This window comes from Macrotis lagotis, chromosome 7 (assembly GCF_037893015.1).
Source record: "Macrotis lagotis isolate mMagLag1 chromosome 7, bilby.v1.9.chrom.fasta, whole genome shotgun sequence".
NCBI lineage: Eukaryota > Metazoa > Chordata > Mammalia > Peramelemorphia > Peramelidae > Macrotis > Macrotis lagotis.
In genome coordinates, this window is record NC_133664.1 from 131,341,690 (window position 1) to 131,367,634 (window position 25,945).

At 37.2% G+C, this 25,945-nt stretch overlaps 1 protein-coding gene across 2 annotated transcripts in view; it reads left to right on the plus strand.

The window, feature by feature from the left end:
• The first annotated feature begins 778 nt into the window (after positions 1-778).
• LOC141493007 (protein FAM3C) overlaps positions 779-25,945 on the plus strand; it is a 53,593-nt gene continuing 28,426 nt past the window's right edge. The window contains exons 1-3 of one of the 2 annotated variants that reach the window (XM_074193818.1): positions 779-919; positions 15,884-15,940; positions 19,919-20,023. In XM_074193818.1, the coding sequence (XP_074049919.1) occupies positions 15,928-15,940; positions 19,919-20,023 (118 nt within the window). In that variant the 5' untranslated portion in view covers positions 779-919; positions 15,884-15,927. The remainder of the gene's footprint in view (positions 920-15,883; positions 15,941-19,918; positions 20,024-25,945) is intronic. The other variant, XM_074193819.1, reaches the window with a different exon arrangement.

Here is a 25,945-nt window from a genome sequence, read left to right on the forward strand (position 1 = left end):
TTGGTTGCAAGGTGCACCTGGCTCTGGGGTCCGGAAGACCCGACAGGCCGCGTGACGTAGGGCCATCCCATCGCGCCCCCAAAACAAACACAAACAGAGAAAGGCCTTTATTCCGCGCTGGGGTCGGCGCGGGGACGGGACACAGGAGCAACGCCCCCTGCCGGCGACCGCTATCTAAGCGAGCCGGATGCGGACGGCAAGGCTCCGTGGAAGGAAGGGGGAGGGGCGCGACCCCGCGGCGGCCGGGAGGGAGGCCGAGAGCTCGGCGCTGGCGCTCCGAGCGGGGCTGAAGCGCTTTGGGCCAGGGGTGCCGGGCTTAATCGGTTACAAAGTGCGGCCTCCGGGGCGCAGCCTCCGGGGGCAGGGGCGCCGAGCGCGGCATGCTCATGTTCCTCCGTCGTGGCCGCGGGTGGGACCGAGGAGACCCACCAAGGCTCTTTCCGGGCCCTTTCCCCTCGTGCCTTCCAGGAACGCCGCGTCGGGACCGGAGTCGGCGGCAGCTCCCGCTCCCACGTGGCAACCCCAGACAGCGCCGCGACTGAAGCCTCGGGGGGCGGGGCTGCCCGCCGAGACCCCGCCCCTCTCCGCCCTCCTGAGCGGTCCGTGAGCCCGGGGGCGGGGCCTCCTCCTCGCTAGGCCAATGGAGGCCAAGCGGGGGCGGGGCTTGCAACTCGGTCCTCCACCGCCGGGGGGCGCGACCGGCTTCCCCAGCGGGGAGCGCTCATTGGCCGCCGCGGGCGAAGGGGCGGGAAGAGGGCGCGGGCCAGGGGTGGGGAGCCGGGCTTCCTCCCGTGCACAAGCCCGGCTGGAAGGGAAGCGCGCGGCTGAGCCGGCTGGCTCCGCGGCCTCGGGCCGGGACTGCACGTGAGCGGCGGCCGCCGGGCGGGCGGCAGGCGGGAGCGCGGGGCGGCGGGCGCCGGTAAGAGCCGGGGGCTGGGCGGGGGGGCACGTCGCCCCCCGGGGCGCGCGCGCAGGTGTCCTCGGGCGAGAGGAGGGGCGCCCCGGGGGCGCGGGCGGGGCGGGGCCGGCGAGCATCCCCCGCCCCCGCCGAGCCGGGCCCCCGGGAGGGGGCGCCCCCAGCGCCCGGAGCCCCGAGGCGCCCCCACACCGCGCGGGGCTGGCAGCCGGCCGCCGGCCCGGGGCTTTGTGAGTCTGCAGCTTGGGGAGCCGGGGGGGGGGGGGGGGGAGTGAGAGTGTGGTGTGTGTGTGTGTGTGTGCGAGAGTGTGAGTGCGAGACTGTGTGTGTGTCTGTATTGTGTGAGTGTGTGTGTTTGTGAGTGTGTTATGTGTCTGTGTGCATGTGAGATTGTGAGTGTGAGACTGTCAATTTGTGTGTGTGAGAGTGTGTGTGAGTGTATGTGTGTGTTGTCAGTGTGTGTGTATGTGTGAGAGGGTGAATGTGAGACTGTCAGTTTGTGTGTGTGAGACTGTTTGTGTGTCTGAGTGTGTGTGCTATGTGTCTGTGTGTGTGTGAGTGTGAGACTGTGAGTGTGTCAGTTTGTGTCTGTGTGTGAGAGTGTGAGACTGTGTGTGTGTCTGTATTGTGTGAGTGTGTGTGTTTGTGAGTGTGTTATGTGTCTGTGTGCATGTGAGATTGTGAGTGTGAGACTGTCAATTTGTGTGTGTGAGAGTGTGTGTGAGTGTATGTGTGTGTTGTCAGTGTGTGTATGTGTGAGAGGGTGAATGTGAGACTGTCAGTTTGTGTGTGTGAGACTGTGTGTCTGAGTGTGTGCTATGTGTCTGTGTGTGTGTGAGTGTGAGACAGTGAGTGTGTCAGTTTGTGTCTGTGTGTGAGAGTGTGAGACTGTGTGTCTGTTTCTGAGTGTGTGTGTGAGTGTGTATGTGTGAGAGTGAGACTGTGTTTGTGTGTGTTTCTGAGTGTGTGTGTGAATGTGTTTGTGTGAGAGTGTGAGACTGTGTGTGTGTGTTTGAGTGTGTGAGTGTGTGTATGTGTGAGAGAGTGTGAGTGTGTGTGTGTGTGTGTGTGTGTGACTAGGGGGGCCGCGGGGAGCCGGTGCCAGCCCCGTGGAGGGTGGAATTGCCCCACGGCTCACCTGCCGAGCCGCCTCGGTGCTCGCCTTCACCTAAGCCTCCGGGCACGTCCTACCGGCTGATCCAACTAACCAGCTGCTTGCAAATCCGACCGTAGGTTCCACATACCTGCACCCTCTGGCATCTGACTTTTTTTTCTGCTATCTGACTTTTTTTTCTGGCATCTGACTTTTTTTCCCTCTCAACTTTGAGACTGTTTTTCTTACAGACAGGCCTTGTTTTTTCAATCACTTTTATCCATTCCATAAAGAAACGTGACTTTTTTTTGCAGTTTGAAATTACTTTCTCATACTTTTGTTTTTTGGAATTACCTTCACCCATTCTTGATAGAAATGAATATTTCCCCGTCATTATTTTTTGGGGTTTATTATCATCACCTAAAAATGACAATTCTTTTTTTGCTTGCTATATCTATGTACCAGGGAAGGAAATAATTTAATTGGTACTAGTACTGAACCAGGTGCTTGAAGCTTTATACTTTTTATGTTCTCTAAATTATTTCACAATATTGTTTCTTGTGGAGTTTTTTTTTTTTAAGGTTTTGCAAGGCAAATGGGGTTGAGTGGCTTGCCCAAGGCCACACAGCTAGGTCATTGAGTGTCTGAAGCCGCATTGGAACTCAGGTACTCCTGACGCCAGTGCTGGTGCTCTATCCACTGCGCCACCTAGCCGCCCCAGGAATTTGTTTTTTTTTTTTTTTAGTACCATCACCTAAAATGACAGTTCTTTTCATTTGCTATATCTATGTACAAGGAAAGGAAATAATATATTTTGTACTAGTACTGAACCAGGTGCATGAAGTTTTATACTTCTTATGTTCTTTAAATTAATTCAAAATTGTGTTATCTATCTTCATCAGGGAAATCTATTCATGACTTATTAATGCTTCTTAGCAAAAGATTGGCCAAACTAAGCAGTACTGAAATTACTGTCATCAGTGAAATCTTGACATAAACTTAGAATATTAGAGATGGAAGAAATTCAGAGATTTACATTAGTCCATTCGTTTTCTTTTTTTAATTAAATGACTTTATTTTGAACTTAACATGAGCAAACATAAACAGTACAATAAAGAACAGAAAAGATATGTGGAAGTAATTTGTTTCATTGTTTAAAGTGTATATTGAATTTAACCATGAAAGTAAAAAAACTGCCCAACTTACCTATGTCTCATTCTGTACTTCTGTGTATTAAAAAAGTTATTGCTTTTTCTTTTCTTCTTCACTCCTTACTACCTCTCCCTCCTCTCCCAAATAAGTGATTGAGTACTATATACATAAGAAAGAAACCAAACATATTGGTCATCCCTGTAAAAAGATATGTCACTTCCTACATCCCTAGTCCTTCCTCTGGGGCACTGATAAGTAAACAGGTCTTTTCAATTTCTTTTTGGTCATTACATTGATTACAATGTCTTTTTGAATATTCCTTTTATACTGTCTTAAGAGGCCCAGATTTCAGTCTTGTCAGATTCATTGGGATTTTCTTGGCAGAGATATTGGAGTGCTTTGCCACTTCCTTCTCCAGCTCATTTAACAGGTTTAAGTGACTTGCCCAGGATCACATAGCTAATGAAATATCTGAAGCTGACTTTATTTATTTTTTTTAGGTTTTTTTTTTGCGCAAGGCAAATGGGGTTAAGTGGCTTGCCCAAGGCCACACACAGCTAGGTAATTATTAAGTGTCTGAGACCGGATTTGAACCCAGGTACTCCTGACTCCAAGGCCGGTGCTTTATCCACTACGCCACCTAGCCACCCTGAAGCTGATTTTAAACTCATGAAGAAGAGTATTCTCACTATTGACTGGGCCACCTAGCTTTGCTGAGGCCCAAGCAAGACTAAGAGTTAAGAAACTCAGGCTACAAGGGCAGCTAAGGTGGTACAGAGCACTGGCTCTGGAGTCAGGAGGACCCGAGTTCAAATTTGACTTCAAACACTTCTTTTAGGTTTTTTCAAGGCAATGGGATTAAGTGGCTTGCCCAAGGCCACACAGCTAGCTAATTATTAAGTGTCTGAGGTGGGATCTGAACTCAGGCACTCCTCTGACTCCAGGGCCGGTGCTCTATCCACTGCACCACTTAGCCGCCCCTGGCTTCAGACACTTAATACTTCACTGTGTGACCTTAACCTCATTGCCTTGCAAAAACAAGACAAAAAACAAAAATAAAACTCAGGTTACCTGACTATTAATCAATAGTTCTTCCCATTATATCATTTTTTTTTCCATCTTTATGCTCCTTATGGGATAAGGACATGGTACTTGCATGGTTTCACTGATAAAGGGAATTCTTCAAGTGAAGTAATTCGAGGTCTGAACCTACTCTGCAATTTAATATCTCAGAGTTACCCAGAACATTTAGACATTCTCACAAGTCAGATGTTAGAGATGGTAGGTACTGTTGGAGCCCAGTCTTCTGATTTGAAAAGCACACTCTCTGCTCATTATAACATACTACCTCTCAGGTGCTACACCATAGCTCAGAAGCTAGGAAGTTTTTTTTAACAGACCAGAGAAGCCTTTTTTAAATACCTAATTATGGCTGTGAATACCTTCAGGCTAAGATCCTGGTTGTTCCCACTTCTCTTAAAATGAGTCTATATGTGAGAGATTCTATTAATGTTTTCTTAACTGATTAAAATGCAGCATTATTATTAAGAAATTGTTTAAACTTCAAAATATATTTCAAGAGAAATGTTTGGATATATTTGTACACTTAAAAATTTGATTCTAACATTAATTTGTTGTTTAGTGATTTCAGTTGTGTCCAACTTTTTGTGACCCCTTTTTGGGGTTTTCAAAGGATACTGGAGTCATTTTGCCATTTCCTTCTCCATCTCATTTTAGATGAAGAAACAGACAAACCAGGTTAAGTGACTTACTTGGGATCACATAAGCTAATAAGCATCTGAGGCCAGATCTGAACTCCATTCTTCCTGATTCCAGGCCTGACACTATTCCTTGGACTACCTATTTGAACCAAATAATGTTTAGGCAATTCAGTAATTTCCCACTGTTCTCGTTCTCTCTCTCTCTCTCTCTCTCTCTCTCTCTGGTAAGGCAATGAGATTAAGTGACTTGCCCAAGGTCACACAGTTAGTATCAAGTGTGTGAGGCTGGATTTGAATTCTGGTACTCCTGACTCCAGGGTCTGTCCTCTATCCACTACACCACCTAACTGCCCCCTTCTCTCCCACTATTTGTGATAGAACTTGGGGCTTTCTTGATGAAGATACTCTTAAGACCCTAAAGTCTAATTTGAACTCTGAAAGGCTTCCTGACTTGAATCTTGACACTAGCCACTGGGCCCCTAGTAGTATATAATTGAATATATATTTTTTTAAATTATAAAGGTATTAAAGGGGGAAATGGAAATCTGAATAACATTTGAGTTAGAATTGAGCCAGCTAGGTGAAGAGACTACTTGATATACTTAGATTTTAGTCTAATCTCAGACACTAGTGACCTCAGGTGAGTCACTTAATCTGACTCAATTCATAGCAAACTGGAGATAATAAACTAGGAAGAATTACTTGATTTTTGTAAAAGGCTATAGAAATGCCAACAGTTATTAAATACAGAGCAGGAGGAACTTGGTTAAATAAATGTCTCTAGTCATTTTCTAGTGGTAAAAGGTTATATTTTCCCTAGTCAGTAATCATTCTACAATTTTCTTTGGAATTTTCCTAAATAAGAGTAGATAAATCTTTCTAGTGAATGATAAATTTTACCTTTCTCCCAAAAGAGTCATACCTTCCTTATATATTTTTTTTTAGTTTTTGCAAGGCAGTGGGATTAAGTGACTTGCCCAGGGTCATATAGCTAGATAATTATTATGTGTCTGAGATCCGATTTGAACTCAGGGCCCATGCACTATCCACTGTGTCACCTAGATTCCCCTTTCCTTACATTTTCTTAATTTTCCTTTTTCCCTTCTACTTTTTCACTTAAATTTTAATTGTTATGTTAATTTTTAGAAGAGATCTATTTCTGTATTATTTTAGTTCTTAAAGTCTGATGGTGGGAAGGTTGAAGGAGCCAGACAGAGCACCTCTAAATCTATATAGTTCAGAATCCACAATTATAACCAAAATGTTTTGGACTTGATTTAAAGGATTTGAATTGAGAATCAGCAGATTTAGTTCTGCCATAAGCCATCTGCTTGAATGATCATGGAGTAAGTTGCTTATTGTTTTGGGGACTTAATTTTCTCATCTCTGATATAAGGGGATTGGATTAGTCTTTCAGAATACTTTTAGGTCAAGTTCTGTTATTCTGTGATGTTTCTCAAGAGGTTTCCTATAGTATTTAACTTTTAAAATATTTTCATTGTAAGACTTTGAAGATGAGATGTCCATAAACTCATTTTTATCCTACTGCTGCAATTTACTCACCAATTTACTCAGCCATTTCTACTTTTCTTCTTAAGCCTATTAAGCAAGGATCTTGATAATATTCTTCCTCACCAAGATAGTTATCTCTTCTATGAGGTCATTTATGAGTACAATGGTTGTTTTTTTTGTTTGTTTGTTTGTTTCAGTTGAGTTAGTTTCTATATTTTGGTGTGAAAAGGTTATATGTAAATGAATAATGAATCCACTTCTGAACTGAATGTGGTTACCACGGATTATGTTGCAACAAAAATAATAGTCAGCTAATGCTTTATAAACAATTTGCCAATGTTGACATGAATGTAAAATATTTCTGAAAAGCAAAATATGATTTATACTAAATGCAAGTATGAGTGGTTGTTGGGAAACTGCCTTCCACATCATTTTGATTGATAATTTTCTATTTAATTTATTTATGCTACATTAGGAAATACAGTTATTTGAGATGAAAATGGTGATGCTTTATTTGTATATAAAATTGTACCTTTTGGTGTCTCATATTACCAGAACATCTCATTCCCTTCCCACCTCCTATTTATTATGATTTTGTCTTTGAAATCTTGCTTTATGACTTTTTTTCCTTTTTTCTTGGAACTTATTCATCTCTTCCCCTTCTCTCCCCCTCCCTTTTGTGTAACATTTGGATAATTTTAGCAATAATTTTAGGTTGTAACCTTTTGAAATTTTTTCAAGATGAATTATAGGATTAAAGGAGAAGAAAAAAATTTAACTAGATAGCCACCTTAGGAAAGGGTACCACTTTCTTACTGTATTAGATCAAGCTATAACTTATTTTTAATCCAGTCTATTTTAGCAGTACTGGAAAAATAAAGAAGGAATCATGTGGCATTTAGTTTTATATTCCTTTCCAGGTAAGAAAGAGTAGGTGGCTATATATTTATGTGAATATATATTCATATTCATGACAAGTGATATACTTACCCTAATCCTTCATAGCTCACTTTCAGAAAGAAATCTTTAGAGTACTTTTCAGTTTTTTATTTCCTCATTCCTTACTTTTTTCTTGTTAATAATTCTAATATCTGCCAGTTTTAATGGCCCTTTCCATGCCCTTAAATGAACTGAACTCTGTACCATCTGGAATGGCAAAGACAGCATCTTATTCATTGTGAGATTAGTCATCATTCCCCTGTAAAATGCAAATCACTGACTATCAGAATTGAAAATTCCCAGCTAGCCATAATATTGACTTCTTCTCTCAATTTTTCCACTTTCAAGTCAGTATTTTGTGATTGTACAATTTAGAGGCTATTATTTGGCATATCCAGTTATTATCCATCTTTGCTTCTATTTCGTTCAGGCTTTTTTTTTTTAAATGATAGACTGCTTCCCATACGTGTCACTGAAACTGTATATACATTTAGGTTGTCTGGTCCAGAGGGCCATCTTCTTTGAATTTGCTTTAACTGTAGAACCAAAAGGATGATGGACTCTTCAGAGACCCTCTGATAACTACTCTGTATTATTAGTTGAGTCCCAGCTACCCCAAGCCCAAGTTCATGAAATGCCTGCTCTGGGCAAGGCACTAATACGGAAATGAAAAATGGCATGGTCATTTGAGGAACTTAGATTCTGTGTCATGGGAGGGGATGCCATCTGTAGGTGGGGTATAGGCATAAGTCTGACAGAAGGTAGAGAATAGATTCTAACAACTCTGTAAGTTTAAGGAGAGAGAAAATCACTTTCATCTTGAAGTTATCAGCTTAAATTGGACCTTGAAAAAAAAAGAGAATGGTGCCTTTTGGTCCAACCCCCTCAAATGAAAAGAAGTTAATTCTTTCCAAGGACACTCAGAAAGTTCGCAGACTTGAAATTTGACTATAGAGTTCAAATTCTTTCCATTGTACAGATTGTGAAGGTCTCTAAATGACAGTTTGGGTATTTTCTCAAGGTAGAATGTAACTTAAAAATTTTTTTTGAGATATTAGGAAAATTGATTTGGCAGCTTCATGAAGAGATAAGAAGGGGAGAGTAGGAGGCAATCCAATAATATCAGTGAGCTGTTATATATTATATTTGAATTTTGGTAGGGTCACTTTTTTTTGTTTGTTTTTCTGCCATTATCAGCTGAGACAGTCTAGTTAGATGCCGCCCCTTTCTCCTGAGGAAGGAAGGAGGGAGGAGGAGGTTGTAGTATGCTGTAGTATGTAAGCAGAAAGAGCCAGTTTGAGATTGGAGAATCTCTATGTGTAGCCACTAAAATTGAACTGAATTCTCTCTGCCTTTTTATCTGACTTTTTTGTTACTGTATTTTTATCTAATTGATTAAAAGGGATCTCAGGTCTATTTATTGAACATTGATATACTTTTAAAAAGGTTCTGACTCTTCTCTTCTTCAGTATAAAACATTGTAAGCCTCACTGTTGTTCTGGGATCTTTCAGGTTGGTATGCAGTTGTGGTAGAGATGCTCAACTCCTAATTGAACCTCATATGTGCAGTGTGACATTACCTAAATAAGAACAGAGTTGTTTTGATACCAAATTGTAATTAGATAAATTCTCTTTAATCATAAGTGCTTCGGCATGTTAAATCCACGATTCAAATGATAAACTAGTGAGAGAAATTTAATAAAATAGGTATCTATCATCTCTTTGCAAGTGCCCATTTTGTAAGGAAAATGGTATTTAATCATTTTGTTGGTGATAGAGGAGAGAAGAAGCAATGAGCAAGAGTAGGAAAGTCTTACTGTTTTCTTAAAGTGGGTTCATTAATGTACACTGCTATTTACATGTAAGAAGTGATAATGAAGATGAGTAATATGTGACCTCTGTTTTTTAATTGAAAGTTTTATATTTCCAATTACATGCAGGCATAGTTTTTCAACATTCATCCGTTTGCAAATTTATGAGTTCTACTTTTTCCTACCACTCTCTCCATGGTGGAGCACAGTTAGGTAAAAGTTGTACATGTGTATTCTGTTTAACATAATTACATATTAATCATCTTGTAAAAGTAGAATTTTAAAGTTTTGCCCTTGAGTTCCATGTGACTTCATAAACACAGGATAAGGGGAAATGTGGGTAGTTAATTGGATAGTGAGCCAGATTTGGAGTCAGGACCTTTTTTTTAATCTCATTTTTTTCACTAGCTTGGTTATTTTGAACAAATTACTTAGTTTCTCCAACTCTCAGTTTCCTCATTTATAAAAGTAAGGGATTTGGATATGTTTGGATATGATACTTGACCTCTTTTCAGGACTGGAATTGACTGAGGCCAGTTTTCTTGCAGTTGAGATTCTGTATAGGAGCAACATGAAACAATCATTCAGCACTTACCAAAAAAAAAGAGATTTACTTAATTACAGAAGCCTATTCTGAGAAAGGTATACCATTAAAGATACAAGACTTAATTCATCTGAGTGGAGCTCCTTGTCTTGTATTACTCATTGTGATTATTACCCACACATCTGAGAACTACTCCCAACTACTTGGGGCTCAGAAGTTGAGGTGGTGATGTCTGAGCCTTTAAACCTCTGTGCCAACCTAGACTAAGGAAGTTATTACCTTTTAAGGAAAAAAATTAGTCTAACTGCATGAGGGAGGAAGGGATAAATGTTTATTCATCTATTTAACCTCGAAGGGACTAAAAAGGAATAGGACCTTCTTAGCTCTAAGTATATGATCCTGATTACTATGTGGCTAGAAAGCAGTTCTTGTGAGAGAAAACTATATATAACTTAAGTGTAAAGGGGCAGCCAGAACAGCCGATGAAAACTTATACTACATTAATAGAAATATATAATCTCCTGAGAAAAAGGTAATTAGCTAGATTCTAACCTGGTCTGACTGTATTTAGAATAAATCATCCAGTTTTGGGCATCACATTTTAAAAACAGCAGATTTGGTGGAGTATGTCCAGAAGAGGGTGACTTAGAAAATGAAGGGTCTTGAAAAGATTCCTAAAATCATGAAAGGAATTTAGAGCTATTATACTTGGATGTAAAAGGTAGAACTTAAATGAATAGAAGTTATTGGGAGGTTCAACTTGAGAAAGCATTTCCTGACAATTAGAATTGTCCAAATCCCTTTGGGGGGTGAATTTTCTGCACTCAAAATGTTTAAGCAAAGTTTGAATGACTTGTTTGGGATGTCATGGATGGAATTCATGTCTTAGGTTGGAGATGACTTTTAAGGACCTTTCAGATCCTAAAACTCTGAGTCTATTTGTGAGGAAGGTCAGCTAAAACATTCAGGTAAATTTATTTCTAGGAAATTGCCAGGAATTCTTTCTTGTACCTTGTTCTAATGGTGTTCATAAATTGAATTTCTTGTTTATGAAAACAGCAGAATTACTTTTATAAGTCTTCTCTTGGAATGTAGTATGCTTTTTTTATGTTTTTTATATGTTTTTATTTTACAAATTTCTCCTTTGTTCACTGGCTTGTTGGTCAATAGGTACTTGCTAGGTGCTTTTGGTGTTCCCAACTTACCTATTTTCACTTTTATTACTCTCTTTCAGTTCCTTGAAAAATGCCACAGAACTCCTACTTAAGCAAATTTTACCTCCCCTTAATAATTAGAAATATTTAGAATTTAGCTCAGATCAAGGTTGATATTCAGTTTTTGCCAAACAAGTTTGATAGAACCTATTCAAATTAATGTTAGTCACTTTGCATTTTTAATAATATTTCTTACCCTTATTCTCGAGTAAAAGACATACTTATAAAAATATATTACACTCTGCATAGGAAGATCTTATTCATCATTGATTCTATACAGCATGTAGTGGGTTTTTATTTTTACTTATTTTCTCAGAGGGACTGTAAAACAGATGTAGTCAGTTTGGTAAACTCTTTTTTTTTAATATTTTGAGTTTTACAATTTTTCTCCCAATCTTACTCCCCACCCCCCAACTCACTTTGAGTAGTAAATCTGCAGCAGAGATGATCGGGGATCAACAAGCACTAATTTAGCACCTACATATGCCAAGTTTTCTCCTTGATGTTGGAGATGCCAAGGCGAAAAAAGAAATAGCCCTTTTCAGGGGTAGCTAGGTGATGCAGTGGATAGAGCACCAGCCCTAGAATAAGGAGGACCTAAATTCAAATCTGGACTCAGACATTTAATAATTACATAGCTGTGTGGCCTTGGTTCTGTCACTTAGCCCCATTGCCTTGCAAAACAAAACAAAAGACAAAAACAAGAAATAATTCTTTTCATCAGGCAATTTGTGCTATCTGGGAAGACAGTGTGCTCTTTTATAAGTACATACAAAATAAATACAAGGTTATTTTTTTGTGGGATTTCACTAGCATTTAGACTTATCAGGAAAGACCTTTGAAGGGAAGTAGGAATTACAAGAAGTGGGGGAGATTCTATGTAACAGACTTGGGGCCAGTCTATATAAAGACATCGAGATAGCTGAAATTGGGAATAAGTAAAGGAGAGGCAAATTATGAAGGGCTTTAAATGCTAAACCAGAGAAGATTGTATTTGAACTAGAGTCAGACCTATAATTATGACAAAATCATTAATAGAGGCAGAGTTGATATTGTATACTATTAGATTTCTAACTAAATGTTCTTATATTTAATTTATGTCAAAAGTAACTAATTGTAATCTTTTTAAAAAATTTTATTTATTTAAAACAATGGGGTTAAGTGACTTGCCCAAAGTTACACAGCTAGGCAATTATTAAGTGTCTGAGGTCAGATTTGAACTCAGGTTCTCCTGATTCAAGGATTGGTGTCTATCCACAGTACCACCTAGTGGCCCTCTGCTAGTTGCAATCTTACACATATATAGGAGTAGAGGAAACCAATGGACTGTTTGTATATAATCTTAAAGATGTTGTAGCTCTGATTGACTAGAGTCCTCATTTCTACTTAAAACTTAGAAAGCTTCAGCAATTTTAGAGAGGCATTAACTGAATTAATAAATTATGCATCATAAAATATTTATTTTAATGTGATTATCATTTTTGAATATATTTCAGATACAGAGTATACATATTATACATATGAGTATATGTCTCAGAGTGTGTGTGTGTATGTATAGTTGGGAGATGTTGAACAAAATAAATAAAAGTATAATGAAGCATAGATAACATGACTTTTCTCATTTTTTTAAAGAAAGATTTTATTTATTTTGAGTTTTACAACTTTTCTCCTATTCTTGCTCCCCTCCCCCCCACCCCCTACAGAAGGCATTCTGTTAGTCTTTAAATTGTTTCCATGGTATACATTAATCCAAGTTGAATGTGATGAGAGAGAAATCATATCCTTAAGGAAGAAAAATAAAGTATAAGAGATAGCAAAATTACATAATAAGATAATGGTCCCCCCCCCATTTGGTCTTTGTTCAAACTCCACAATTCTTTCTCTGGGACAGATGGTATTTTCCATTGCGGATAGCCCAAAATTGTCCCTAATTGTTGCACTGATGGAATGAGCAAGTCCATCAAGGTTGATCATCACCCCCAAATTGCTTTTGGGGTATAAAATGTTCTTCTGGTTCTGCTCATCTTGCTCAGCATCAGTTCATGCAAATCCTTCTATGCCTCCCTGAATTCCCATCCCTCCTGCTTTCTAATAGAACAGTAGTGTTCCAGATAACATGATATTTTAAAACTAAGTCAGCAGTCCAGGGATTATTATGTTTGTGTTAGTGTCCTCTGTTTCTATTTGAATTTGACACCACTAGTATAGACATATAGTAAAAAATACAATTAAATAGGTCAAACAAAGGTCCTAAGAATCTGCTCTAATAAGTATGTAATAAATGAATAATGCATCTTAGAGCAATGCTCCAGTCTGCATAGCATTTTATCTTTCAGAGTACCGTGTTGACCTGGATGTTGTGCAACATGTACCTGACTTCCATTAGTAGCCAGTTGTTGCTCATCCTTTAATTAAAGAATTATTCAACAGTTTCTCCTCTTTAGTCCACTTGCCATCACTTTTAGTAGAGGCTTTAATTACTACCACTGATGATATTATAGCCCCTTTGATTATTCTTTCTTATGGTTCTGGAAAGTCATTTTTCATTCTCTTTTGAAATTCTACTTATGCTTCTATGTAGAACTCTTGGAGGAAACCTTCCTTGATTCCTTCAAATGGTAATGATTTTTCTTCCTTTCTGACCATATAGCCCGCTTAATTTGACTTACACTTGCATTACACTTATTTGTATTGAATCTCTCCCTTAGACTAGAAACAACATAAAGACTTAAATTGTCATACTTAATTTTTATATTGCCTCCAATGTATTATAGTGTTCTGTATTTGTTTAATAAAATTTTCTGTGCATTAAATTCAAAAGCAATTTCCTTCTCCCTTAATCCTATTTTTTCCTGCCTCCCCCCAAAGTAAAACTTCATTTTTTGAACATTTGATTTTGGAAAAAATAAATATTGTAGCTAGATAGTTGAGCAAAAGAATATGGTTACCATATACCACTGTTTTTCTTTGAGTTAAAAGAAAATCATTAACAGTAAGTGTTTTTAGTCTTTTAGCTAAGATCAAGTTTTGTGCTTTTAAGGCATCTATAAAAACTATTTAGCTCTCTCTCTTTTTAGTGTCCTGCAAGCGAAACAATTCCCTCTTTGGATTGAATTTTATATACACTCACACACATGTATATATGTACATATATATGTATATATATTTACATATGTGTATGATATATATATATATATATATATATATATATATATATTCATGTATATTTATGGTTTTGTAAGGCAGTGGGGTTAAGTAACTTGGCCCTCAGCTAGTTAGTAAGTGTCTAAGGCCAGATTTGAATTCAGGTACTCCTGACTCTAGGGCCGGTGCTCTATCTACTGTGCTACTTAGCTGCTCCCTTGGATTGAATTATAGGCAAATGCTTATTAATATCATTTTGGGTAGGGGAAGCTTCTCCAGGATCTCAGGAGACCAATTCCTATTTCCCTGCCAAGTGCCTCATCAAGTCTTCATTGCTTAATTTTAATGGTTATTAATTTCTAGAATATATAACTATATTAAAATTAGAATTCTCCAACTCATTCTGAAGCTTGATAGAAAATGCTTCTTGATTATTTATGTTGCAACTTTTTTCCAGTGGTGCGATAGGAGTCTGCATCCTAGCACAAGGATTTTGTTCAGAGGTTGGTTTTGTTTGTGTGTGTGAGATAGTCGTTTGCCAATTTGGTGAAGCCTATTGATCCTTCTCAGAGTAATGTTTTGAAATGAATAAAACAAAATACAATTGGATTATAAAGGAAACTAATTTATATATAATTATGTTGAAATAAAGATGTGTTTTTTTTCCCCTATCCAAGTGCATAGCATTAAATGTTAATGAAAAAGGTACCTGCAAACCAGGTTAAGAATCCATGCATAGATATGATATTAAGTTCATTATATCATATTGACTATCATGTCATATCGATTTAATTACAAATTATTGCTTTTGTAGCAGTCATATATGGCAGCAGTAAAATCTGACTTTTTTTTTTTAATATCAGAAATGAAGATCTTTGCCTGGGAGTCAAGAGGTCTGACTAGCCCCAGCTTTAGATCTAAGTTTGTACAGAAAATCCTTTGGTATCTCAATTTCCCCAATCTATAAAAAAGAAGACATTAGGCCAGCTGACATTCTAGACTCCCTTCCAATTATAAAAATTTGTTTCTCAGAATAGCAAGGAAATGAGTAAGATAATGAACTAAAATTTAGATATATGAACTAATTTGAATTAATCCTTAATGGTTTCTTTTAACAATGTTAAAGAAATTATATAAAAATTGAAAACAAAGTGAAGAACCTTAAGTTGGGGAAGAGCCGAACAATCATGGTATTTGAATATAATGGAATATTATTTCTTTATAAAGAAAAATGACAACGGACAAATGTTTTAAAAGAATCATGAGGAGCCTTGAACTGTTGAAGAAAGTAAAATAATTCAATGACTACTATACTATTAATAAAAAAATAACTATAATTGCACTTGAATTAATTGTAGTGAACAATATTGATTCTAGAGAGCAGAAGGTGTAACTATAGAAAAAGGTATATAGATTACCACCCAATTATCCTTAACTATCTGTTAGGGAGAAAAATGACTATTCTGGATCAGTAAGAAGTGAGGAGAAAAATCCAATGAGATACTGTATATTTCCAAAATATTATAAATGTAAACTAGTTTAAAATTGTGGGTGGTTTTATTTTTATATATATATATGTATATGTATGTGTATATATACATATAATACACATATAAAATAACTACATATGTATATGTTATGAATTAATTGAAATAACTCAGTTAAAGTTAATGTGAAACCTCTATTCTTCTATGAGTAGTGTCAATGAGTAAAATGCTTTGGGAAAAAAATTGAATGCCATTTATTAGGACCTCTTTGAGTTTTAATTCAAAATTAAAATGGCACCTTTTAGGTAATTATTTTAATTTGGATCTAATAATTTGTTTTCTTGTTTCAGGATGCTTCTTTGATGAAATTGTGCCATAGACTAAAAACATAAACATGAGGATGGCAGGTAAGATTTTTTTCCACTGGTATTTACATTACTTTGGAAATAAATCATTGTTTATTGATGAGTTAAAAAGAATGGTAGTTTTTAAAAATATTTCCTCTAAGGAAGAAATGTAATTTTGTGTGTAAAAGCAGCCAATGACTTGGTATTGCTGGACCACAGAGTGCATAGTAGAGAATAATGTATAATAAGATTAAAAATAGGGGTCTAGGTTTAACTTAATTTAAATGTCAAATAGAGAAGACTATATTTTATACTAAAAGGTAACTGGGAGTCACTGTTAAGTAGAGGAGTAACATTGTCATACCCCTGGAGGAAAATTTATTAGGTGACTGTAATGAAGATGGATTAAAGTAGGAATAGAGTACTTTTTTCCCCCCAATTAATAAGCATTTATTTTCTCTTTCCATACTTGCCTCATATTGAAAAGAAAAAAAAATCCTTGTAATAAATATGCAAAATCAAGCAGAATGATTTTCATTTTGGCCATGTGAAGAAATACTTAAGGTAGGATATACAGTGTCATCTTTGAGGAACAGCTGGCAGAGTGCTTTTGTAAGATTAGAGAATATGTGAAGGAGATAAATATTAAAGAAGACCAGAAAGATAGGTAGAGGACCTCAAGTGCCAGAATTATGTGTTACGCTAAAAAACAGTAGGGAGCCATGGAAGATTTAAAAAATTTTTTCCAGTTACATATTATGAAAGCTTTTCACCATTCATCCACTTGCATATTTATAAATTACATACTTTTCTTCCACCCTCCCTTCTTACCCCCCCTTCCCCTCAGCATCAGACAGTCGTGAATATTGTACATTATACATTTGTGTTTAACCAGTTTACAGATTAATCATTTTCTATATAAGGAATTATGACTAAGGGAAAAGAAAGAAAACCATGAAATAGGAAAGAAAAAATAAGAGAAAATTTTAAAAACTGAGTGAAGATTTTTAAATTTAGTTTTGTTTTATTTTTCTTTCTCTGTATGTGGATAGAATTGTCCATCACAAGTTTCCCAGGGTTGTCCTAGATCTCTGAACTGTTGAGAGAAGCTGTGTCCATCAAGGTTGATCAAATCACAATGTTATTGTTAATAAATAGAATGTTCTTTTGGATTCTCATGGAAGGTTTTTTTTTAGATGAAGGTTAGAGAGGGAAGAAACTGAAATTGAGACAATTTGGGAGTTTATTATGGTATTCCAAATTGATAAGTTCTGTACTAGGAGAAATTAAAAGCTTTTTTTGAGTATAAAGAAGATAGATATGAGCAGTGATAGAGAGCTAGAATTGATAAAAATTGGTAATTGGATATAGAGGTTATGTGAAAGGAAAGAGTTGAGGAGTGTGGAAAAATGTACCAATAAAAATTGGGGTTATTAGAAGGAATGATAGGTTTAGGGAAAATGAGTCCTTTTTTGGACATGTTGAATAGATGATGCTACTGTACATTCATTTGGGGGTGAAGGTCAGGGTTGATTAAAGATGGGTATAGGCTTGGTAGTCTTTTACACTCACTGAACCCATGGAAGCCAAAGAAGTTGCCTAGGAAGTGTGTAAAGAGAGAAGAGAAGAGGGCCTAGGACAGTCATTGGAAATGTCCACACCTAGAGAGCAAGAGAAGGTGATCCAGCAGGGCCTTTAGCTGGACCAGCATAGGTCTGGTACTGAAGCCTTTCTCATTTCCTTCCCAGGATTACCATCTATCAATGGAACCAATATAAATGTATTATCTTTAAGTCTGATGGGTTTTTTTTTTAAATTTTGGACTGGACCTGTGATTTTATTGATAGATAATTTCTCATGAAGAATCTTGGTCTACTGATGTGCTTGTTCGATTTGGTCTTTGGGAACTACCTAGGATACTGACATTAAATGATTTACCAATGGTTCCTCCACCTGTGTTTCATTTTTTTTAATGCTGTTTTTGTGAGGCAATGCAGTTAAGTGACTTGCCCAAGGTCACACTGCTAGGTAATTATTTAAGTGTCTGAGGTTGGATTTGAGCTAAGGTCCTCATGACTCCAGGGCCAGTGCTCTATCCACCTAGCCACCCCTGCTGCAGGGGCTTTCCTCCCTGGTCAGGAGAGAACCAGAGGAAGTGATTTAAAGGGGCCTACAGTCTCATTTTTACATGTGACACTTCTCAAGATCAAACATGTTGTCTGAAATATATTTATTATTTCTACAAGAGGCAGCATAGCAAAGTGAAAGACTGAGGTCCATATCCTACCTTTGAAACGTGAATTCTGGGGCGGCTAGGTGGCGTAGTGGATAAAGCACCGGCCTTGGAGTCAGGAGTACCTGGGTTCAAATCTGGTCTGAAACACTTAATAATTACCTAGCTGTGTGGCCTTGGGCAAGCCACTTAACCCCATTTGCCTTGCAAAAACCTAAAAATAAATAGTTTGAAAAAAAAAAAGAAACATGAATTCTAGGGATGGTTTCACAATTTATAGTTGTATCCCCAGTGCCTCGTGCCCAGTAAATTTTTAATAAGTGAATTTTAGGCACTAGCATCATCATCATCATAATTTAATAAAACTTAATAATTGACTGGTAGAAGGAAGGTCAGTCTCTCTCTTTGCGGCAGGGGCTTTCCTCCCTAGTCAGGAGAGAACCAGAGAAAGTGATTTAAAGCTGCCTTTTTTTCTAATACCTTTGTGTTTTTCTACTCCTCTGTTCCTCATTTTTCCATGTGATCAGTCTTCTTGACTGACCAACATCTTGCCTTTACTCTAGGAAAGCAGTTTTGCTTCTTCCTCTCCCTTCACCCCACAGACTTCCTGTCTGAAACCAATGGCTCAAGTTGTTTCTGGTTTGAGGATAATGTGTTAGAAAAACAAAGAGGTTGTATAGCTTGAGTGTCTCTGGTTCACAGGTTCTGAGAGCTTTTAGAAGAGCCTCAGAGTAACTTCTTGTCCTCCCCCATTCACCATCCCTTCTTCCCACAGTTGACTATAGAAATGGTATCTTTATTTAGCTCATACAAGCCTTCTAATTTTTCCTAGACTAATTCCTACCCTTTTTGTGGTTGTGTTTTTTTTTTCCTACTGTCATGCCGATTGGATTGTGGAGGCAGTTAGGTGACCCCTCCAGGAGTCAGGAGTAAACTCAGCTCTGGTCTCAGACATTTTCTAGCTGTGTGATCTTGAGAATAACAATAGTATCTTCCCATGCACGCGCAGATGAAATGAGCTGAAACTATCAATATCAAATGATACTCCTAAAGGCTTAGCACAGTACTCAACCTCTTCACTGTAATTTAATGAATGCTTATTGCTTTTACTTTCTCCTTTTCCCTACTCATTAGGGATCAGGGATGGATATTCTTTCTCAAAAGCATAATTAGATCTTATGTAGAGAAGCCACTCTGATGTCTACTTCCAACTGCCTCTACCAGCTCTAGTTAGGAAGGTACTGAAAACAAATGTCTCCTTAAATGACAAAATACAATTGTAATGTTTGGATCTCAATTGGAGCAGGGTGGGGCAGGGTTTAAGGTGATTTTCCCCTGCCTACCAAGGTTGGTATAGCCAATAATATTACCTTTCATCAATTTGTTCAGTTCTTTACTACTTCGTTTTACGAGTAGAGCTAGTCATTCATACTTCATCTCTGGTAGTGTGCGTGTGTGTGTTTTATTATAATATTCTTCTGAGGCATTACCTTGTATATAGGAAAAAATGATTCTCCTGGTTATCACTCAAATATTTTTTCTAATAATAAAAATATTTGTTGTAGTGATCATACATAAGTGATCTCAGTGATTGTTAATGAGAATTTTTGCATTGGACAGATTGGTACACTGGACATTTTTAACATGGTTAAAAATGTTTTGGGTCTATCACTACCTGCAAACTTTCATTTGCTGATCACTGTATTATGATTTATGATTATACTAAATATAGGATTCCACACTCATGTATTTAAAAGAATAATATGAACTTTTTATGAATTGCTTAACTGTTTCTTATTCTTTAGGTGCTGTAAAGTTGGTGGTTGCTGTAGCAGTATTTCTACTGACATTTTATATCATATCTCAAGTATTTGAAATAAAATTAGATTCAAATTTAGGAAATTTATTTGGTAAGTTTCTCCTGTTTCTTTTAAAATTTAATTCTTTATAACATCTAGTTTTCAAATACTTACTCTAAGTTGCTGTTTCATTTTGTCTATTCTTAGAAAAGTAAGTTTGGGTTATGTTATTTTGATCCTTTATAATTTTGAAATGCAAATGATAGTGGTTCTTAAAATCACCAAATACAGAGTGTAAATAATTCAGCCATTATTCATGGAATGCATATTTTGTGCAAAGTGCTGCCATAGGGGAAACGAAATTAGAATATATATATTCTCAATGTCCCTGAAGTGGGGGAACTGTTTTTAATCTTGAAAAAAATTTATTAATGTTTTTAAATGGACAAAAAATACATTTTCTCTAACCCTTCACATTGGAGGGTAGAGAAAAGGAAGAAAAAGAAAACCCTTGTAATGGTTATGCATAAGCAGAAAAAACAGTTCCCCTCATTGATCACGATATTTTTGTTTAATATATGTAATGTATATGTTTGTAGGTAGAGATGAATGTATATTTCTGTAAATGTGAACTATACACACACACATATATATGTAGATAAATATTTCTGTATTTTGAGTGTATTACCTCTCAAGCTAGTTGGCGGTAACATACTTTAGTCTTCTGGAATCATGGTTGGTTATTGAGTTGGTTCTTAAGTTGAAAGTTTCTTAAGATTAAAGTTATTTGTCATTACATTGTATAAATTCTTTGGACTTTTATTCAATTCATTCTGTATCATGTATAGATCTTCACAGGCTATGCTGTAACTGTCCCTTTCATCATTTCTTAGGGTACAGTTCATTCCAGTACATTTATTACTGTAATACATTCAGCTAATTTCCTAATTGATTAATTTTCATTCATTTTATATTTAAAATTGTTGTTTTAAAAATTACTGGTTTCAGCATGTAATTAGCATAAAGCATATTTCACCAAATAATTATAAAGGATGTATACTAATAAATGAAAAGAATGTAATAATTTGAGTGTATAATTCATTTAAGTTCTGGAAGCTTGATAAATGCAAGTTTGTGCTGAATCACCAGAACATATTAGAACATATTTACTAAAGCTTAAGAGTATTTGAAGACATTGTATTAATCTTGTATGTAGATTTTCATACTTTTAATGGGTAATTATCTGATGCATTGTTTGAAATCGTTTTAACTAGTTATACTGTCATAGTGAAAATATGAAACAGGGTAACGTAATGCTTCAACCTTATTCTTGGCATGAAAGTAGCACTATTAATAGACTCAGGATCATGGGAAGGGATCTTGAGAGATTATACTATCTGACAGTTATAGTAATTAGTTCTATTTGAACCTTTCAGTGATGGGAAGCTGACTTTAAAAAAAATAAAAGACAATTACAAAAGAAAAGACAACTACAACAATGAAAATGTAATTGTCTTTTGAGGTAGTCACTCCTAATTAGTAGCTTTTATAATTATAAGTTGAAATCTGCCCTTTTGTTTATTTTATCTATTAGTTGTTTTTCTGCCCTTTGGAGCTACACAAAATAAACTTAATCCATGTTTCACGTGACAGCACTTTAGTTGAGGATAATGACCATATGTCCCCTAGTGCTTTTCTTCTGCAAACTGAATATCCCAGTTTCCTTTAACCCTTTTACGTATGACTTGGTTTACAGACTTTTCACTGCTTGATACTTGATAGTGGTAATGGTTAATAGTAGTAAATTAGATCTCAGAATCAGGATTCAAATAGATGTTTGACAGCTTAATATTAGCCAATATCAATAAAATAGAACAAAATATGCCATTGTGTTTTGTGCTACTGATCAGATCACCCTTATATTATTCCGTTCGGTACATTTTAATAGGAACATTACTCACACCAGGGCACATCTTTAATTCTTCCCTAATTGATTCCCTGTCTTACTCCTCTTAGAAGCTATTTCAATCTTCTCTTCCCTCTTTAATCATCCCATGCTCTACTCTCCTATATACCAGAAAATTCAAGCTTTCTTCATTCTGTTTTTCTGAAAATCTCTCGATATGATTTCTTTTTTTCCCCCATCAATTCTTTTCTTTATTAAAATCCTTAAATTCATAGAGAACCTTCATTTTCATTGCTGTAGTGATTGTTGTTAAGCCATTTTCAGTCATGTTTGACTCTGACACCATTTGGGGTTTTCTTGGCAAAGATATTGAAATGGTTTGTCTTTTCCTTCTCCATCTCATATTGCATATGAGGAAATTGAGGCAAACGATGAAGTGACTTGCCTCAGGGTCACACAGCTAGTGTCTGATGCCAGATTTAAATTCAGGGTTTCCTGACTCCAGACCTAGCTCTCTCTATCCCTCATCTCCTCATATGAATTACTGTCATTTAATGTTGAAAGTAGAAATTAGAGTTAGCAGGCTGGTGGGATGGTAAAAAGCTAAATGATGGTTTTATATCGACCACTCCCAAGACCTTTGAAAACTCTTTTTAGTTTTCTATGTACTTGCATTGGTAGGACCGTGAATTTTCTTTTTTTCTTTTTCTTTTTTTGTACTTAAATATTTTATTTAGAGTTTTACAATATTTCCCCTAATCTTCCTTCCCCCCCCCCCCCCACCAGAAGGCAGTTTGCCTTTCTTTACATTGTTTCCATGGTATACATTGATCCAAATTGAATGTGATGAGAGGGAAATCATATCCTTAAGGAAGAAACATGAAGTATAAGAAATAACAAGATCAGACAATAAGATGTCAGTTTTTTTTCTAAATTAAAGGTAATAGTCTTTGGTCTTGTTCAAACTCCACAATTCTTTCTCTGAATACAGATGGTATTCTCCATTGCAGACAGCCCCAAATTGTCTCTGATTGTTGCACTGATGGAATGAGTGAGTCCATAAGGTTGATCATCATCTCCATGTTGCTATTAGGGTGTACAATGTTTTTCTGGTTCTGCTCATCTCACTCAGCATCAGTTCATGCAAATCCCTCCAGACTTCCCTGAATTTCCATCCCTCCTGGTTTCTAATAGAACAATAGTATTCCATGACATACATACCACAGTTTGCTGAGCCCTTCCCCAATTGAAGGACATTTACTTGATTACCAATTCTTTGCCACCACAAACAGGGCTGCTATGAATATTTTTGTACAAGTGATGTTTTTACCCTTTTTCATCATCTTCATGGTATAGACCCAGTAGTGGTATTGCTGGATCAAAGAGTATGCACATTTTTGTTGCCCTTTCAGTGTAGTTCTCAATTGCTTTCCAGAAAAGTTGGATGAGTTCACAGTTCCACCAACAATGTTATAGTGTCCCAGATTTCCCACATTCCTTCCAACAATGATCATTGTCCTTTCTAGTCATATTGGCCAGTCTGAGAGGTGTGAGGTAGTACTTCAGAGAAGCTTTAATTTGCATTTCTTTAATAGGTAATGATTTAGAGCAATTTTTCATATGACTATGGATTGCTTTGATCTCCTCATCTGTAAATTGCCTTTACATATCCTTTGACCATTTATCTTGACATGATTTCTGACTCAACTTCTTTCTTTGACTTCCTGTATGTGTACTTTTTCTCCTCTCCTTTTCTCTTCTCCAATAGTTGTACTCATCTCCCCATCCTTTCATACTGCCCAATCTTCAATCTTTCTCAGTCACCTTATTCCTTCCCTTCTGCCTTCAGTCATGCCCAAGCCTTCCCCATACTTAAAAACATAGAAAACATCCCCTTCACCTGGACCCCTACCATTCTCTCAAGTTAACACTAATATCTCTTCCCTTTTATTTAACGAAACTCTTTTAAAAACTATACATGCCACCACTTCCTGTCTTCTTATTCCTCAAAACTTTGTAGTCTGGGAAGTCAGACTCTGATGGGCAAAAAAAATGAAATGACTGAGAAATAAAGGTTTGTTCTTTGAAGCATATTGATTTATGAAGTAGTGCATGCTAATTGCCCAACAAATCAGCACCAGGTCTCTGCATCAGCTAAGGCTGGACTCTGAATACAGGGGAGGCAGACTTTTATATACAAAACAATGAATCCAGGTAAGACCAATTAGTTAAAAAGGAAACAGTACAACATTAGGTAATCTGATTTCTATTTGGAGGAAAGATTAGGGACTTTCTAATTTGGGAAAGGGAGACAGTGAACAGGTGCAATTAATTACCTGATTTCAGGTAAAAGTTGCCCCACTCCCTTACCTCCCATCCTCCAGGTGTCTGGAAATAATCAAAGTAACATGGAAACAATAATTGATTGATCTGTATGGGGCTAGTTTTCAGAAAAGACATAGGAGTTGCTTGAGATATACAATTATGAGAAAACCCTTTGCAAGAGTCTTTGAGTGTGACTTAGTTTCCGGTCAGCATAACCTAGATCCTCAAGGATCTCTAAGCAGCAGGTAGGGGTATTCAACTTCCCTGCCATGCAGGGCTAAGCTCAAACAATACAGTAAGGTTTTCCCTCATTTCTCACAATTGAATAAAGTTTTCTCACAAAACAGAAGTTGGTCTTAGGCCCATAGTTGAATAGAAAGAGAACTGAGCTAACTCTAGAACTGAGTCAGAGATGGCATTGGTGAGGTTCACTTAATTCCCACAATAAACTATTTGCTGCTCTAATCCCCTCAGTCCCCTCACTTTTGACTTCATGGCTCAACTGAATCTACGTTTTCTGAAGTTACTAATGATCTCTTAATTGCCAAGTCTGATGGTTTTTTCCCTAAATTTTAATCCTCCTTCTGTCTGCTGCATCAGTCACTGTTGACCACCTTCTTTTAGATAGTTTTTCCTCTGTGGGTTTTGATGACACTCCTCCATTTAGGGTATGGTTCTATCAGACTATGCTTTCAAAGTCTCTTTTCTGGGATTATCATCCATATCATATCACTTAACTCTTCATATCTTCCCCATGGTTCTGTACTAGCCCCTCTTCTAGAGTTTTTTGTCTTGGTAACCTAAATAGCAATTAGGGGTTTAACTCATTTCTATGCTGTGAGTCACAGCCACACAAATGTGACACAAGTACAGGCACACATAAGCAGACGCTAATGAGAGGTCTGAAAAACAAACACACAAGCAGATAGATGTTTATGATACGTGTATTTGCATTTGTGTATGTGTGTCTAGATAATATTTATTTGTTAAAATTTATATATAAATATATATATAGGATCTATTACAGTGTAAATCTATTTTTACATGTCTATATCTTACATCCATATACATGTATACATATATAGATATGCTCATGATGTATATTTTACATATTGTTTTTGTATATGTATAGATGTATCTATCTTTCTTTAGCTATCTACCAATATCATCAGCTTCAGTCTTTCCCTTCAGCTTCAGCCCTGCATCATCAATCAGTTGTTGAATATCTCAAACCTAGAATTTCCCAGAAAACATTGCAAACTCCAAAATAGAACTCATTATTTTTTTTTTTAGGTTTTTGCAAGGCAAATGGGGTTAAGTGGCTTGCCCAAGGCCACACAGCTAGGTAGTTATTAAGTGTCTGAGACTGGATTTGAACCCAGGCGCTCCTGACTCCAGGGCCGGTGCTTTATCCACTGCGCCACCTAGCTGCCCCAGAACTCATTATTTTTTATAAACCTCCTTTTTGAAATTTTGTTCTTTTCTCCCAGGTTTATAACCTCAATGTTATTTTCAACTCCTTGCCTTTCCCTCATCACTTCTATCCATTCAATTGCAAAATTTTGTAGTATCTTTTGCAATATCTCTTATATCCTCCTTTTTTTCCACATACACAGAACTTCCCATCTTTGTTCAGACTCCTCCTACCTTTCACCTAGACAGTTGCAACAACCTGCTAATTCATTTACCTTAGTCAAGTCTCTTACCATTCCAGGCAATCTATATATTTCTGCTGAAGTAGTCATGTGTTTCTCCTTTTTAATTCAACTCATCTGGCATCCTATCTACCCATACTGTCTGAC